At 41.9% G+C, this 17,511-nt stretch overlaps 1 protein-coding gene across 1 annotated transcript in view; it reads left to right on the top strand.

The window, feature by feature from the left end:
- Positions 1 to 17,511, top strand: part of Pgm5 (phosphoglucomutase 5) — a 152,838-nt gene that overhangs the window by 107,507 nt on the left and 27,820 nt on the right. Inside the window, exons 8-9 of the mRNA XM_075973744.1 lie at positions 2,015 to 2,150; positions 5,785 to 5,968. Of these exons, the coding sequence (XP_075829859.1) occupies positions 2,015 to 2,150; positions 5,785 to 5,968 (320 nt within the window). The remainder of the gene's footprint in view (positions 1 to 2,014; positions 2,151 to 5,784; positions 5,969 to 17,511) is intronic.

The following is a 17,511-nucleotide window of genomic DNA, read 5'->3' as shown; positions in this document are numbered from 1 at the left end:
CCTTTAATCCCAGCACTCGGGAGGCAGAGGCAGATGGATCTCTGTGAGTTCGAGACCAGCCTGGTCTACAAGAGCTAGTTCCAGGACAGGCTCCAAAACCACAGAGAAACCCTGTCTCGAAAAACCAGAAAAAAAATAAAAAAAAATAAAAGACATGGCCTTACTATGTTACCTGGGCTGGCTTCGAACTTCCAACACTGCCTCCCCTTATTGAGTATCTAAGAATACAGACAAGCACCACCATCATAGTGCCTGCCCTTTGAACTTTATTAAATTGTTACAGGATCACAGGATTGGTGATAGTATTACAGATCTCATATTACAGATGAGAAATTGAGGCTTGGAAGGGTTATTTTATTTTTTATTGTTTTGTAAAATCTTTTTTATTTATTTATTTATTTTAAATAATTTTTTGTTGTTTTGTTTTTTGAGGCAGGATTTCTATTACAGATGAGAAATTGAGGCTTGGAAGGATTATTTTATTTTACTGTTTTTTATCTTTTAAAAAATTTAACTTTAATTTTTTATTATTTTTGTTTTTATGGTTTTATTGTCTTTTATATTTTTTTATTTTTGTTGCTTTGGTTTGGTTTTTTTGAGACAGGGTTTCTCTGTGTAGCCCTGGCCATCCTGGAACTCACTCTACAGACCAGAGATTCACTTGCCTTTGCCTTCTGAGTGCTGAGGTTATAGGTGTGCAGCACCACCACCTGACAGGGTCTAGTAACTTCCAAATGGCATTTCACACCGAGCAAGCAGCAGAGGTTTGCTGGGCTCCTCGTTCCAAAGCTTTTCTCACACTGCAACACCTTTTAGAGTCAGAGCTTTGTCTACTTCAGAGAACACTTGCAGCTGGCCAAGAGACAGATGTTCAGTGCTTCTGCAACACAAACCCCTGGGGCCACGTGGCACAGTGAACTCCCCATCCAGCTGTGTGAGTGGTTTGTATGAGGGCCACAGTGAGAAGTGGTTCTCTTTTCTACATCAATAGCTCCAGGACTCATTTTCAATCATCCCTGCTTCTGGGACTTTGAGTTTGCTGTCCCATGGCTTGGCTGCCTTCTCCTCTAGATGCCCATGTCCATTTTATCTTCCTGATGAAATTCTCAGGTGTGACCAGCTCACTGAACCTGACCCTCACAGCTGCATAAGTCTGGATGGTTACCATAATGGTTCAGCATGAGCTGGGTGGTTTGAAGGGCATAAATGGGCTCTCTTTAGTTCCAGAGCACCGAAGGCGTCCAGCAGAAAGGTGCTGCCAGAGCTGTGCACCCACTGAGGACTATGGTGTGGCGTCCCTTCTTGCTTCTTCCGTTTCAAGTGCCTCTGTGTGCTTCTGAGCTCACAGCAGTGTAATTCCAGGCTCGGTGTCTATGTAGCCTGTGGCTCCTCTTCTCCTTTTCCATGTCTTTGGTTTTAAGAACACTGTCGTTGTGTTATTCAACGGGATGTTCCGGGATGACTTTATTTCAAGATCCCCAATTCAATTACACCTGCAAGGACCATTTCCCCCAAATAAATCCCTATTTGTAGGTTACAGAAGAAGGTGTCTTTTGTGCTGACTGCAGTCTTTATTCCTGCCCTGTGACGCCAGCACCTACTCTAATTTCTTCAAAGCATTTGTCCTGATTTGATGCATCATATTCTTCTGTCTGCTTTTGTCTTGCCTGCTTCCATATAGTTGAATTCAGACTTTAAGTAAAGGACTTTCTTGCCCCCCCCCCCTTTATTTGCCATGATCTAGAAAAATGCTTAGGTGGTTGTAGGAGCTGTCAAGTATTTACTGAGGAAAAGCATGACTATGTGATGATATTATGTCATTTGGGGTCTTCAATTCCTTCAACAATCTTTAGGATTTTATTACACGTTTGTTGTTATATTATAACATTCCAACTCTGCGCAGTGGGTGAAAATATCCAGCCATTCCAATACAACTCCCAGCTGCTAAATGGTTTTGTCACCTTTGCTTTTCCCCAGGAGAGAACCCTCAACAGAATCTCTCTTTTTGCCTTAGGATCTGACCACCTCCGAGAGAAAGATGGCCTCTGGGCTGTCTTAGTCTGGCTGTCCATTATCGCTGCCCGGAAGCAGAGTGTGGAGGAAATTGTTAGGGATCATTGGGCCAAATATGGCCGCCACTACTACTGCAGGTGAGAATGGGCAGGGTCTCTGCATGTGTCTTGAGAACTACTCTTAGAGATGTTTTCTAAAACTGACGGGCTAGAACTGAAGAAGAAAGCATCTTGTAGAAACATCTGAGGAACTGGAAGGCTGGGGTTGGCTCTTTGGGAGTAGTGTCAAGGGCTACTACACCGGAAGGACAGACTTTACTTGCCCTGGTGACATTCCTCCCAATCTTTTCTTCAAACGAGAAGGTGGCAAGTAGGTAGTCATGCCAAGAGAGTATCAAAATGCACAGTTTTGAGAAATTCCTTCTGATCCTTGGGAGCTGTGAGCCCATAGTCAAAGCAGACACATTTCTTATTTGTTCTATATGGATTTTTTTTTAAAGGAGTGGGCAGACACAAAAGCCCACAATTTGATGTTTTTGGAATCTTCTCCCACCCTGGATCTAACCTCCATGCTAATGGTCAGAAGGGCTCTGACATGGCTGAACCGGGACTCTTTGCATGGCCCACGTGGCTCAGCAGCCCCAGGTTTTTGCTCAAGGCTTATCTTGATGAAAAGAGACACAGGGAAGGGAAATATTATTATCTCTGAAGGAGGCAGATGAAAGATGGGTGGGCTGGAACTCAGGGTTGTTGGTCTGTCCCTTTCCTGTTGTCAAAATAAGAAAGAACATTCCAAGGTTATGGCACCTAGGTGTGTGCCAAGTGCGTGTACCTACTACCGTGCCAGGCTTAGGGGATGGGGGATAGAAACAGTTATTGACTATGGGTAACCATGTGTGGGAAGAGGAGACTTTTGAGAGCCACAGACTCTGTGTTAAAGACACTGTTTTGCTTGTGTGTCATTACCAGCTTTGGGTATTTAGCTGAGTTTCGAGAGCTGGAGGGACAGCTTTTCCCTTATATGGCGACTGTTTCTTCTTTTAAGAAGCATCTACTTAGATAAATATCAGAGAATAAGCAAGGCTGCAAGGGTGCTTATTAAACTCTAAGGGACTGTAATGTTCTGGGAAATAGAGACAACAGCCATAATAGCCTTGATTCCTGGTTAGTTAAGAAGACTGGGAATGTGAAAAATAAATAAACCAGCATATTATACATTGAGCCATAAAACAAATTCTCAAGGCAGGTGGGATCTTGTTTTGCTCATCAATATTTCTAACATGGCTCACACCCCCCTAATTCCTAGGGGGTTTTGATTTATATATTTGCTTAATTTATATCCAAAAATTAATTGGCACATGAATTTCTTCTGTTGCATGAGAATCTTATAAAGATTCCAACCTGATAAAAATATTTTGTTCTCGCTAGCTAGCTGAGCGGTTACTCTGAGTCAGAGATGTGCGCCTTATAATTTGTGGAATGGCTGTTTAGGTTCCTGCCAGTGTTGTGAAGAAATGGTGTGATGATGAGTGTATTTATAATATACTTCAAGTTTTGTGGCCAAGAGCTTGTAATGTTAACTGCTTTTTTCATAACAATACCATATTAGAGAATACTATGCAATGGAGATTTAATTTCTTGCAGGACATTCAACTGTATTACAAATTTCTGTTCAGAAAAATCACAGAGAAGAGGGGATGGGGGCAGGTACAGTGAAGACCAGACTCTTGCAATCTCAGCAAATGGTCGATTGGGGGAGGGGCTTTGGAAATGAGGGATTTCTAGCAGACAGCTTTCTTGGCATGGAGGAAACAAAACAGTTTCAGTGTCACTGATACTGAGACTAGCATTGCAGCTAAGGGAAGTCTCTCAATTTTCTTTGTCTGGGTAAACCCCAGAAGCAATTCTCCACTTAGAGGTTATAGCCCTTGCAAAGGTGGTGCTCACAGTGGAGGCTGGAGGGGCCATCTAGCTGTAGAGGGGAGAAAGGAGAAGGGGAGGGGGTGGCTCCAGGAGTTGCTTGTGTGAGAAAATGAACCCACTAAGTCTGGCACTTGTACGTGATCTCAGCTTTAGACTCAGCATGGTCTTTTTCAGTAAATGTTTTCAAGTCTTGAATTTTGCTTTCTACGTTATCCTGTCTTGTCTTTCTGTCCCTTTCTGCTTGTCTTTGTCTTATCTATCTATCTATCTATCTATCTATCTATCTATCTATCTATCTATCTATTGAATCTTACTATGGAGCTAGGCTGATCTTGAACTCACTTTTAATTCTATTGCCTGAGCCTCCTGAGTGCTGGGATTATAAACAAGAGCCTCCATGCCTGGCTCATAGCTCTCCCCTCCCCTCTCCTCCCCTCCCCAGCTCCCACTTTCACCCAGAGTATCTGTCTCTAAAAAGAATCTAATGTCTGAACACATTTACTGACAGTGTTCTAAGGACTTTCCTGTTATCTTGGTTCTAAAGTAGGAGGAAGAAAAGGATGCGCAGGATGTGGTGTGGTCTTTCTGCCTCTCCAATTGATAGAGTCGTCGTAGCGACTGTTCAGGGCTTCCATCTTGCAGCTCGCCCTGAGCATTCTCTGAAAGCCCAGATGTGAAGTCCTTCTGAGGCCTCCTGGGCTCAGAGCTCCTTCTCTAACTCCCTTTGTAAATAACCATCCCCTCCATGGTGTGCCAGTCGAATTTGGAGATGATTATCTGATGTTTGGAGAGACAATCTCTTTACGTTAGTGACTAAGGAGAAAAAACAAACAAAACAAAACAAAAAAAAGCTCTGATGTCTGGCATTTTGCCAACTGTGTGGTATGCATCATCTTATTTCAAACTTCAAAATAAACAGGGCAGGGATAATTTTTAGCATCCTCCCCCCTTTTGATCAGCATCCCTGCCCTACTATTATATTTGATGTTTGTGGACAGGAAGCCTTTCTAAATGGAACAATTATGACGTTTCTTTCAAGGTTCCAGGGATTTTTTTTAATAGCTCAATTCACTTTCTTCCTCTTTGATCCCCCACCCCCGCATTGTTTCCTCGTCCCAGACTACTTATAGAGTGTGTCCTGTGCTCCAGAGTGTCCTGTGCTCCAGAAACAGCAGAGACTAGGAGAACTAAGGTCTGTGCCATAGGGCAAGGGCAGACTTGAAGTATGCAAATACAAAACATGCCTGAGGGAATCCGTAAGACAGGGCAAAAGAAAATACACAGGTGTGACAGGCAGGGGGATCAGGGGAAACTACTCAGATGGATGAATACTCGAGAATTCGGGAGACCTGAAGATTGGAAGAAAAGGACAAGTCTGCGCTTTGAGTATACCAGACACAAAGAGATCTAAGAATGTCCGAGATGGAGGGGACAAGTAGCAACAACAGAGTGGCAGGAGTGGCTGAGGGGTCACCAGGGACTGAAGTGGAGGCCATGGTGGCCCAAGCAAGTGAGCTAAAGTGCAAAGAGGGACTAAGTTAGTTTAGATCAAGCCAAGTAGGGCAGGCGGGCTTGGAGCACATAGTGTGTGATTATCTGTGCTTGGGGTTTTGTTGCCAACATGACAGGAGTTTGGGGAGGGGCTTGTAAGGAAGGAGCAACATAATTGGAGTTTGCCCTGGCCCCCGTGCGGAGTCTGCTTTGTAAGGCTGCGAGGAGAAAGTGAGACTCCTCACACATGCTTTTGTCTATTTCCTCTCCTGGAAGCAGGACCATGAGGAGCCCGCCCAGCTGTTGCTTCTCTGATTGGGTTTTGTGATTTCTGTGTTCTGCTTTCTTCCCCTAACAGGTTTGACTATGAAGGACTGGAGCCCAAGGCAACATACTACATCATGAGGGACCTGGAGGCCTTGGTTACAGACAAGTCCTTCATTGGCCAACAGTTTGCTGTGGGGAGCCACATTTACAGCGTCGCCAAGACGGACAGCTTCGAGTATGTGGACCCTGTGGATGGCACCGTGACCAAGAAACAGGTACTTGCTGGGCAATGACAGACATAGATGGATCAGGCAAAGCTGGTCAGCAAAGTATGCAGAGATGGAGAAATCTTTAGGGCTCATCTTCTCTGTGCTCTTCACTTTGAAAGAAGAGTTCTCCATCTAGGAAGAGGAAGCCCTCAAGGATTAGACTAGAACTTGGGCCTCTTGGTCCCATATTGTTTACACCTGTATACCTTCTAACTGACGAACCAAGACTTCAAACTGGAATAGGCCCCGCATTTCCTTCTTTAATGGTAGCAGCCTACAGATGCTTTATGTGGTGGCTGTTCTTGGTGATAAATTCATTGCTAGAGCAAAACATCCCTTTGGTTGGGATCTCCCAGCGTATGGAAAACTTCATCTTCTATTGCCTTATGTCATCAAGGAACCATAAGGGCTTAGATAAGTTCAGTGTCTCTGGGAGGGAGAGTATAGTTGGAAAGTTTGCCCAGAAATCTCCAGAAGATTCATGGATGGATGCTAATCTCCAGCAAGTAGCGAAGCCAACTACAGCTTCCATTATGTTCTTGTGGTTGTGAGTTGTGTGGGAAACATTGGATATCTCTGTAATGATTCTTTCTCCTCCTCAGTCTTGTGTATTTATTGGTGAAGGCAGGTATTGACCCCCTGGGAGTACACCCCAGACATTTACATTTACAGAGGATGTAATACAACCCGAGTAATGTTGAGAGCAGTTCAGTTCATCACCCTCCAAGTTCTTATCTCTTTATGCATCCTTTATAAGTGAAAACAGTAAGGCAGGTGCTGCAGGGACTAGATAAGATGCGCCGTCCAAATTTAATTAGTATTTCCCCTGTCATCTTAGATGTGAAAGTCCCAGCACTGTGGGTACTCCAAACCCTGGTGCATTCTTTATTCTCTTGGGATTCCCTCCAGTTGGCTTAGTTTTATAGTTATTTTTTAACTCTCCCTCAAAATATCAATCCTTTGGGCTGGAGAGATGTCTCAGCAGTTAAGAGTATTTGCTAGTACAGAGGATCAGGTTCAGTAACTAGCACACATATATGCTAGTTTCAATGGCTCTGATGCTTTTTCTGGCTTCTGTGGGCACCAGACATACATGTGATACACAGACATACAGGTAGGCAAAACACTCACATGCATTACAAATGAAAACAAGCACCAGGCAGTGGTGGAATATGCCTTTAATCCCAGCACCTGAGAGAGGGGGGCGGAGGGGGCGGGGCAGGTGGATCTCTGAGTGTGAGGCCAGCCTGGTTTACAGAGTGAGTTCCAGGACAGCCAGGGCTACAAAGAGAAACCCTGTCTCAATATTTTTTAAATAAACAAACAAACAAATAGTGAAAACAAGCAGTCGTTCATTCTAGAAGTCCTTAAGGTCAGCTGAGAAAGGCAAAAGTAAGCAAGCAAGCAGTCAGGATCTAGAAGGCAGAATGGAATCATGCCACTTGCTGTGTGGAACTGCAGGGAAGTTTCTTCATTTCTTAGGCCCATACTTTCTTCTCCATCCATAGAATACTCATTGCACACAACTGCTTCAGAAATGGAACAAAATAAGATAGAAAAAAGTATAAGCTTTCTTCTAAGATAGGCAAACACTTATTATTTGAGATCAGACAGACACAGATTTAAAGACTGTCTTTGACACTAGCCAGATCTTTGACTTTGGGTTGAACCTCGACTTGAGAGGCAGTGATGCTGATAGTCAGAATGTGTGGTAATAGAGGGTGTTTGAGGGAAAAATTTCTATAGAGCTCTGGTGCATAGGATGGTAGCTAATCCACATTCATGAAATATTAGTTCTCTTTCTTTATCCAGAATATGCATGCATGATCCCATGGTAGTGGGCAGTTTCTAGTTACCTCTTGTTTGGTCTAAATTCAACTTACTAGAAGAAAAAAGTAGATACCATACATGGCTTCCAAAAATACCTTTTATACAAAAGTTATACTATTTGTTTAATATAGAAAATGTCTGGCTTGTTTGTTTTTATTTTTCAAAATTTATTAGATTTTTTTAAAAATACCAATCCAAGTTCCCACTCCTTCCCCTCCTCCCATTCCTTCCACATACCATCCCACCCCACCCCCATCCCTTACTTTGGGGAAGGTCCAAGGCCCTCCCTATTATGTCTAGGCTGAACAAGGTATCCCTCCCTCCAAAGAGTATAGGTTTCCAAAAAGCCAGTACGTCCAGTAGGGATAAATTCTGGTGCCACTGCCAGTGGCCCCTCAGTCTGCCCCAGCCATGCAACTGTCAACCACACTCAGAGGGACTAGTTTGGTCCTATGCTTGTTCCTTCCCAGTCTGGCTGGGGTTTGTGAGCTCCCATTAGCTCAGGTAGACTATTCCAGAGGGTGATCATGGTCTTGACCTCTTTGATTGTATTCTCATTCCTCCCACTTTTCAGCTGGACTTTGGAAGCTTAGTCCAGTGCTTGGATGCTGGTCTCTGCCTCTGTTTCTATCAGCTGCTAGATGAAGGTTCTATGGTGATATTTAAGAAATACATCAGTCTGACTGCACGACAAGTCAAGATTGGCTTCCCTCTCCTCTATTGCTTAGGGTCTTAGCTGGCATCACCTTTGAGGATTCCTGGGAATTTCTCTAGAGCCAAGTTTCTGCTAACCCTATATTGGTCCCTCAATCAAGATATCTCTTTCCTTGCTCTCATCTCTGTCCTTCTTCCTTCTTGACTATCCCATTTCCTCAAGTTCTCCTCACCCCTCCCCTTTTCCCCTCTTCTTCCTCTTTTACTCTCCATTCTCCCCCCCCCCCATGCTCCCAATTTTGTCAAACGATCTTGTCTGTTTCCAATTTCTAGGTGGATCTATATATGCTTTTCTTAGGGTTCACATTATCACTTAGCTTCTCTGGGATCATGAACTATAGGCTCAATATTCTTTGTTCATAGCTAGTATCCACTTACGAGTGAGTACATACCATATTCATCTTTTTGGGTCTGGGTTACCTCATTCAGGATAGGGTTTTCTAATTTCATCCATTTGCATGCAAAATTCAAGATGTTCTTTACAGCTGAATAGTACTCTAACGTGTAAATGTGCCACATTTTCCTCCATTCTTTCGTTGAGGGGCATCTAGGTTGTTTCCAGGTTCTGGCTATTATAAATAATGCTGCTATGAACATAGTTGAACAAATGTCTTTGTAGTATGATTGAGCATCTTTTGGGTATATGCCCAAGAGTGGTATTGCTGGATCCTGAGGTAGGTTGATTCCCAATTTTCTGAGAAACCACCATACTGATTCCAAAGTGGTTGTGCAAGTTTGCATTCCCACTAGCAATGGAGGAGTGTTCTCCTTACTCCACATCCTCTCCAGCATAAGCTATCATTGGTGTTTTTGATCTTAGCTATTCTGACAGGTGTCAGATGGTATCTCAGAGTTGTTTTGATTTGCACTTCCCTGATGGCTAAGGATATTGAACATGTCCTTAAGTATCTTTTGGTATCTTGTTCTTACGTATCATAAGAATCTTTGAGATTCTCCTGTTGAGAATTCTCTGCTTAGTTCTGTACCCCATTTTTTAATTGGGTAATTTAGAATTTTAATGTCTAATTTCTTGAGTTCTTTATATATTTTGGAGATAAGTCCTTTGTCTGATGTGGGGTTGATGAAGATCTTTTCCCATCCAGTAGGCTGCCTTTTTGTCTTATTGAATGTGTCCTTTGCTTTACAGAAGCTTCTCAGTTTAAGGAGGCTCCATTTATTTATTGTTGCTCTCAGTGTCTGTGATACTGGGGTTATATTTAGAAAGTGGTCTCCTGTGCCCATGCATTGAAGACTACATACCACTTTCTCTTCTATCAGGTTCAGTATGCTTGGATTTATATTGAGGTCCTTAATACATTCGGACTTGAGTTTTGTGCATGGGGATAGATATGGATCTATTTTCATTCTTCTACAGGTTGACATCCAGTTATGCCAGCACCATTTGTTGAAGATACTTTCTTTTTTTCCATTGTATAATTTTAGCTTCTTTCTCAAAAATCAGGTGTTTATAGGTGTGTGGATTAATATCCGGATCTTCAATTTGATTCCATTGACTCAACCTCTCTGTTTTTATGCCAATACCAAGCTGTTTTCATTACTGTAGCTCTGTAATAGAGCTTGATGTCAGGGATGGTGATGCCTCTGGAAGTTTCTTTATTGTACAGGATCGTTTTGGCTATCCTGGGTTTTTTTGTTTTTCCATATGAAGTTGATTATTGTTCTTTCAAGGTCTGTGAAGAATTGTGTTGGGATTTTGTTGGGGATTCCATTGAATCTATAGATTTAGATTGCTTTTGGTAGGATTGCCATTTTTACTATGTTGATTGTACCTATCCAAGATCATGGGAGGTCCTTCCATTTTCTGGTATCTTCTTCAATTTCTTTCTACAAATACTTAAAGTTCTTGTCAAATATGTCTTTCACTTCTTTGGTTAGTGTTACCCCAAGATATTTTATGTTATTTGTGGCTATTATGAAAGGTGATATTTCTCTGATTTCCCTCTCAGCTTCTTTATCATTTGTGTATAAGAAAGCTACTGATTCTTTTGAGTTGATCTTGTATCCTGCCACATCACTGAAGGTATTTATCAGCTGTAGGAGTTTTTTGTTAGAGTTTTTGGGGTCACTTATATATACTACCATATCATCTGCAAATAATGAAAGTTTGATTTCTTCCTTTCCAGTTTGAATCCCTTTGATCTCCTTTTGTTGTCTTATTGTTTTTGCCAAAACTTCAAGAACTATGCTGAAGAGATATGGAGAGAGTGGACAGCCTTGTCTTTTTCCTGATTTTAGTGGAATTGCTTTGAGTTTTTCTCCATTTAAATTGATGTTGGCTGTCAGCTTGCTGTATATTGCTTTTATTATATTTGATATGTTCCTTGTATATCCCTGATTTCTCCAAGACCTTTATCATGAAAAGGTGTTGGATTTTGTCGAATGCCTTTTCAGCATCTAATGAAATGATCAAATGTTTTTTTTCTTTCAGTTTATTTATATGATGGATTATATTGATAGATTTGCGTATGTTGAACCAGCCCTGCATCTCTGGGATGAAGCCTCTTAGCACTGCTTTCATAGTGTCCCATAGATTTGGATACATTGTACTTTCATTTTTGTTGAATACAAGGAAGTCTTTAATTTCTTTTTTTATTTCTTCCTTGACCCAGGGGTGTTTCAGTAGTTCACTGTTCAATTTCTATGAGTTTGTAGGCCTTCTGAGAGTAGTGTTGTTAAATTCTAACTTTAATCCTTGGTGATCTGACAAGACACAGGTGGTTACTCCATTTTTTTGTATCTGTGGAGGTTTGCTTTGTTACCAATTATGTGATCAATTTTAGAGAAAGTTCCATGAGGTGCTGAGAAAAAGGTATATATTCTTTTGTATTTGGGTGGAATGTTCTATAGATGTCTGTTAAGTCCATCATGATATCTGTTAGTTCTGTTATTTCTATGTTAAGTTTCTGTCTGATTGACCTGTCCATTGGCAAGAGTGGAGTGTTGAAGTTTCCTATTATTAGTGTGTGGGGTTTGATGTGCTATTTAAGTTTTAAATCTTTTTTACATATGTGGATACTCTTGTATTAGGGGCATAGATATTCAGGATTGAGACTACATCTTGATGGATTGTTCCTGTTATGAGCATAAAGTGTCCTTCTCCATCTCTTCTGATTGATTTGAGTTTGAAATCTATTTTGTTAGATATTAGGATAGCTACACCCACTTGTTTCTTGGGTCCATTTGTTTGGAAAACCTTTTCCCAATCCTTTACTCTAAGGTAGTGTCTGTCTTTGAGATTGAGCTGTGTTTCTTGTATACAGCAGAAGGCTGGATCCTGTTTTTGTATCCATTCTCTTAGCCTGTGTCTTTTTATAGGTGAATTGAGTCCATTGATATTAAGAGATATTAATGACCAGTGGTTGTTAATTCCAGTTATTTTTTGGTAGTAGTGATTGTATGTTTCCCTTCTTTTGGTTATGCTGGTGGGGGTTATCTGTTGCCTGTGTTTTGTGGGTGCAGTTAGCTTCCTTGGGTTGAGGTTTTCCTTCTAGTACCTTCTGTAAGGCTGGGTTTGTGGATATGTATTGTTTAAATCTGTTTTTGTCATGGAATATCTTGTTTTCTCCCTTGATGGTGATTGAAAGCTTTGCTAGGTACAGTAGTCTGGGCTTGCATCAATGATCTCTTAGTGTCTGTAGCACATCTGTCTAGGATCTCTGGCTTTTATGGTTTCCACTGAGAAGTTGGGTGTAATTCTGCTAGATCTACTTTTATATGTAACTTGACCTTTTTTTCCTTTGCAGGTCTTAATATTATTTCTTTATTCTGTATGTTTTGCATTTTGATTATTATATGATGAGGGGAGGCTTTTTTCCAGTCTATTGGTGTTCGGTAAACTTCTTGTACCTTCATAAGGATATCTTCCTTTAGGTTGGGAAAGTTTTCTTCTATGATTTTGTTGAATATATTTTCTGTGCCTTTGAGTTGGAGTTCTTCTTCTTCTTCTATCCCTGTTATTTTTAGGTTTGGTCTTCATAGTGTCCCAGATTTCCTGGATGTTTTGTGTTAAGAATTAGTTGGATTTAATGTTTTATTTGACCATAGTGCATGTTCCAACTTATACTCTTTCTCCACAGTCTCACCAAAATCAATCAATAAAAATTTGTTTTGAAACAGAGTCTCACACTGTAGCTCAGGCTGTCCTGGAACTCACTTTATATTTTAGGGATGACCTTGAACTTGCTGAGTCAACTGCCTAACTTTCTGTCTCCTTTTTTAAAACTTTTTTTTTTTAGAATTTCATGCTTGAGTATTGTATATCATTTCCCAATTCTTTTCCCCTCTCCAACTCCACCCATGTCTCATGTCTCCCCATTCCCCAAATTCATGACCTCCTTTTTAAAAGTATTATTGTTGCATATGTTTGTATGTGTGTAACATAATAAGCATGATGAGTCCACTTAGTTTTGCTCATATGTACATTATTTAGGGCTGACCATTTGGGATTGGATAACCTTTCAGAGTCTGGGCCCTGGAGAAGACTGAGTATTCTTTTAATAGCCATCAGTGATCTGTAGCTCTTCATCCCAAGATGGGACCTTGTAGGATTTTTCTATCTACTTTCAGAAGTTGACTGATGTTGTTATTGTAGAGATCTTGTCAAGGTGACCACATTGTTAAGATTCCATGGGTACAACCTTGTGACGTACAGAAGACGCTTATCGATCCTACATGTTGATCTCACAGTCTTTCCATCCCTCTTTGTGATATTTTCTGAGTCTTAGGTGTAGGGATTGTGCTCTCGAGGTATCAGCTGGGGATGGGTACCCCACAGTCAGTTGTTCTCTTCATTTCAACCAGCTGTGGATTCCTGTAATGGTTTCTGTCTATTGCAAACAGAAGTGTCTTTAATTCGGGGTGAAGGCTACACTCCCTTGTGGGTGTAAGGATAAGTGTTTAGAATGCAGTTGGGCATTAACCTGTCTTAGGAAACTGGCAGTCGTGGGCTCTCCTTTAAGGTCCTGGAGACCTTACCAGTCACAGTTAGTTGGCTAGGTTTACATTACCAGGCATTGACTCTGTTGTAGTGAGTGGACCTTAAATCCAATTAGATGAACTTCCACCTTCTTGATGAATTATCTTATTTACTCTCCCTACAGTATCCTATCTGAGAAAATAAGAATAATAAATGGCTATATCACATAGTCACTGGGAAAATTAAATACTGCCTGTGAATTCAGGAATTCAGAGGTATAAAAGGAATGTTAGTATATGATTAACTAAGCTTACTTAAGCAACCTCAAGACCACCAGGGATGTATCAGTGGTTAGTTGAGCATTTTTCTGCCTTGACTCCTAACACTGTAACAAAGGAAACAAAAAGAAGACCCTGTGATGGAGAGATCGGGGCTTTTGATGAGAGCCACATAAAGCAGGAAAAACAAAGGAAAGGTAGACTTGTCAGGATGTCTTGTGAGGATCTGAGCGGGCCTCTGGTGTCTGAATCATCTCTCAGTGATTCAACTCACATACTCTCTCCCCTCCTCTCCCCCCCCCCCACAGCCATTCTGATTCAGGAAGGGAACCTGTGCTTTAGGGCAGCTTACTCCTCCCTTTTTGTCCTTAATTCGAGGTCAGAGTCAGGAAACAGACAACAGGAAAATAACCATTCCACGGGCATCTCTAGAGATAAAGTAGACATGCTTTTCCAACCAAACTGAAGCTAAACTCCTATTGCAGTGATAAGTCCCAGCCAGCCCCTTGGCTGTGGAAATATCTAAGGGAAGTCTGCCCTGCCTGAAATCCTGCAAGGGTCACTCCAGAGGCAAGAAGGAAGCCCTGAAGCTTTCCACCCCATCCTGAATTCCAAGGGCCTCCTGGATCCTGTGTGTCTCCAGGCTCTGTGGGATTTGCTGTGGCTGATTTTAAGGTGCCAGCTGTTTACTCCAGTCGGAACCAAGAGTCTCTTGGATTTAGAAACCACAGCTTGATAAGGCGTGGTACCGCTGCAGCTCTTCCACGTTCTTCTTGGGGGGGGGGATCTGTCACTGTTTATTCTCAGGTAGAATTGAGTCACATGGGTGACGAATGTTGCTTTCTTCAAATATGAATGGGAAAAACAAGCCAGTGTTTTGTAGGGGAGCACTTTGATCACATCGCTGAGTAGTTTAAGATGTTCCCAGTCTGAGTATTGCTTCAAGGGTGCAGTTATCCAGGGCACTGTTGGTGCTGGGTCTCTCCCCCTTTTACCACCAGCATCCCAAGGAATGGTTTAGTACCAAGACAGCCTCTTACCATTGCCTCATCCCATCTGCCTGTAGCTTCAGTCCTGTCTACTCAGTGCTCACAGCTATGAGACGCTGCCTGTGATAACCGTAGGAAAACGGGAGTCTTGGTCCTGTGAATGAAGGGCCGTTGGGAAAGCCACTGAGAGCTGGCATATTGACACTTCAACCCAGAACTATAACCTATATCAGAAAATTTGCTTTTAAACGAGAAAACGCGATACTTCAGGAACAAAATTTAAGCAACTGAGACTGCTTTTTTTTCTGCTTATCTACACAAATCGTCTGTATTTCCATTTAGCTGGCTCAAAAATCAGAAAATCCTACCAGTGATGAAATAATTTGCAAGTTATCAGTTCAGCTGATATTTAAGACTTGGCATAAATAAATGTGTACCGGTTAGCTAATAAGGAAAGTCAAATTCAGTCTGCTCACGTGTGACTCTGAGCTTGCTGCAGCATGATAGTGCTCCGAGTTATACAGGCTGCATGAAACAGTTGACTGTTCTCCTCAACCTGAGAGAAAGAAGTCTGCTCAGCAGAAGGCTTACTGTGAAGGGCATTTGTTTTCAGATTTGTTATTTACCACGTAAGGACTAGGTCTGTCCTTTTTAATTTCAATATTTAGACACAATAAAGAAAATACATTGGCAGTCTGGAATACGCACTTCAGTTCTGGGATGTGGTGCTGGACTTTGTCCCTAGGTGCCATCATCCTCTCTACCCCCTATCCAGAGACATTTACTGAGCCACCAGCATCTACTGCATCAACACAAAGGCCACTGAATGGTGTTCACTGAGGATGCTGGAACTCCAAGGCCAAGGGCTTCTCTCTCCAGGAATAACTGGTCCATCTTCAGCTTCATCTGTCAGCTTCAATCACATCATTACCAATGCATCATCTAGGAGACTCTGACAGTGACAGCCAGCCTTTGCTCTCTCATGTGCCATTTACTGGAGTGAGGTTTGCGCATCTAGAAGCGGAGCACTGGAAATGAATCAGTTGGACTTGTGAGGCACCAATAAAGTTTATTTAAGTCTGAAAGTTGGCACTCGGGTGTAGTAATCCTTCTGTGTGGAGTAACAGAAGTGTGTAGTTACCATAATAGGTCTCTAGTGTGGTGTTGAAAAACAATCCCTGTGATAAATATGAATTCCTGTCCTAACTTAGGAAAATATGAAGAGGGTAGTTGAATTGATTTTTTTTTTCATGCACACAGTTGCTGCATGCCGCTCAGAATCCAACAGGGCAGTTGAGATTCCTGCCCTCTGCTTAATTATAGTTTAGCTGGAGAGGTAACTTGATGTTGAACTTGTAATTATTGCAGAATTGACTGAGCAGTGTTATGTAGAAAGAACTTAGTTGGGCGTACATATCGGAGGAACAAATGCAGAATGCAGATCAGGATTATAGAAAGCTCTTCAGAGGGAGATGGTGGTGAATCCACACCCAGGAGAGTAAGCAGGAGCTAGCTCAGGTGAGATCATTGCATCACACTCTGTGACTTTCTTCAGCTGGATGTAACTACATGACTGTTTAGTTTTCCTGACACAGGATTCATTCTAGACAATCTTGGGTATTATGACACCTACAGTTATAATTCTAGACTTCAACACTTCTGCAACACTGTAGTCATGGCAAAGGAAGACAACTTAGCTATCTGCTATGCTAAGTGTGCCTCTTAGTAGGACATCTTGGAAACTATTAGAAAAATATTTTCTAGTATCCAGTTTCCCTGAAATTTTCCTATTTGTCCTTCAAGGATGAAACACATAGTCAGTTCTTAAAAATTACCTACTTGTCACTGCTAGGAAAATAGAGTGATGGGAATATAAGGTTTCTTGTTAGCTGGGAGGCCCCCATTATGCTTCTAGAGAGTTCAGTTATAACAAATTAACTTCTCCTGGAAAAAGTTGGTAGGTTTAGGGTTGTCTTCTAAACTGTGAGGAGCATCTAAGTGTTCATCAGTAACAGGAACTTCTTACTGAAATGTTAGTATCTCTTTATGTTCAGGAGGGTCACCCAAACCAGAAAACAGTACAGAAGGAAAGGCCAAATATTCTCCCAGGAACTGAAGGAGAGGGCATGTTGTGACTGGGGGAAGTATTTATGAATCCAAAGTCTCCCAGACCCAGGGCCAGTGTGGTGTGGAGTGAACAGGGACGAGCAATAATTCGAGGAAAGAAATGGATAAATGTATGTGATCTGTTTCCACTGGCCCACATTTGATGGTCAGGATTTTGATGAGGAAAACCCAAGCAGCTTCTCATGGCTTAAGGTGGCATTTGCTAGACAGGTGCTTAACCCATCTAAGGCCTATTTGGCTTTGATTTTCCCCAGATAATTCTTTAACTTGTTCTAATTGTTGGACCCAAAGGGGCCTGTTCGTTCTTTAAAAACAAAATCCTGAATGAGCATGGCCCCTATAGGCTCATATATTTGAATGCTTGGTCTGGAGTGATGGAACTGCTTGGGAGGGACTAGAAGGCATGGCTTTGTTGGAGGTGTGTCACTGGAGATGGGCTTTGGGTTTCAGAAGCCCACATTGTTCCCTGTTACTGACCACTCTCTCCCTCCCTCACTCTTCCTCCATCTCTGTCTCTCCCATCTCTCTGTCTCTGTCTCTCTCTGCTTCATGCTTGTGGACCAGATACAAACACTCAGGTACTGTTCCAGTTCCAAACCTTCTTGCCTGCTGCCATGATTCCTGACATGATTGTCATATACTCTAACCCTCTGGAGCCTTGAGTCCCCCACCTAA

This window comes from Microtus pennsylvanicus, chromosome 5, assembly GCF_037038515.1.
Source record: "Microtus pennsylvanicus isolate mMicPen1 chromosome 5, mMicPen1.hap1, whole genome shotgun sequence".
Lineage (NCBI taxonomy): Eukaryota > Metazoa > Chordata > Mammalia > Rodentia > Cricetidae > Microtus > Microtus pennsylvanicus.
Note: the sequence above shows the minus strand (reverse complement) of the source record. Positions and strands in the feature narration are given on the sequence as shown.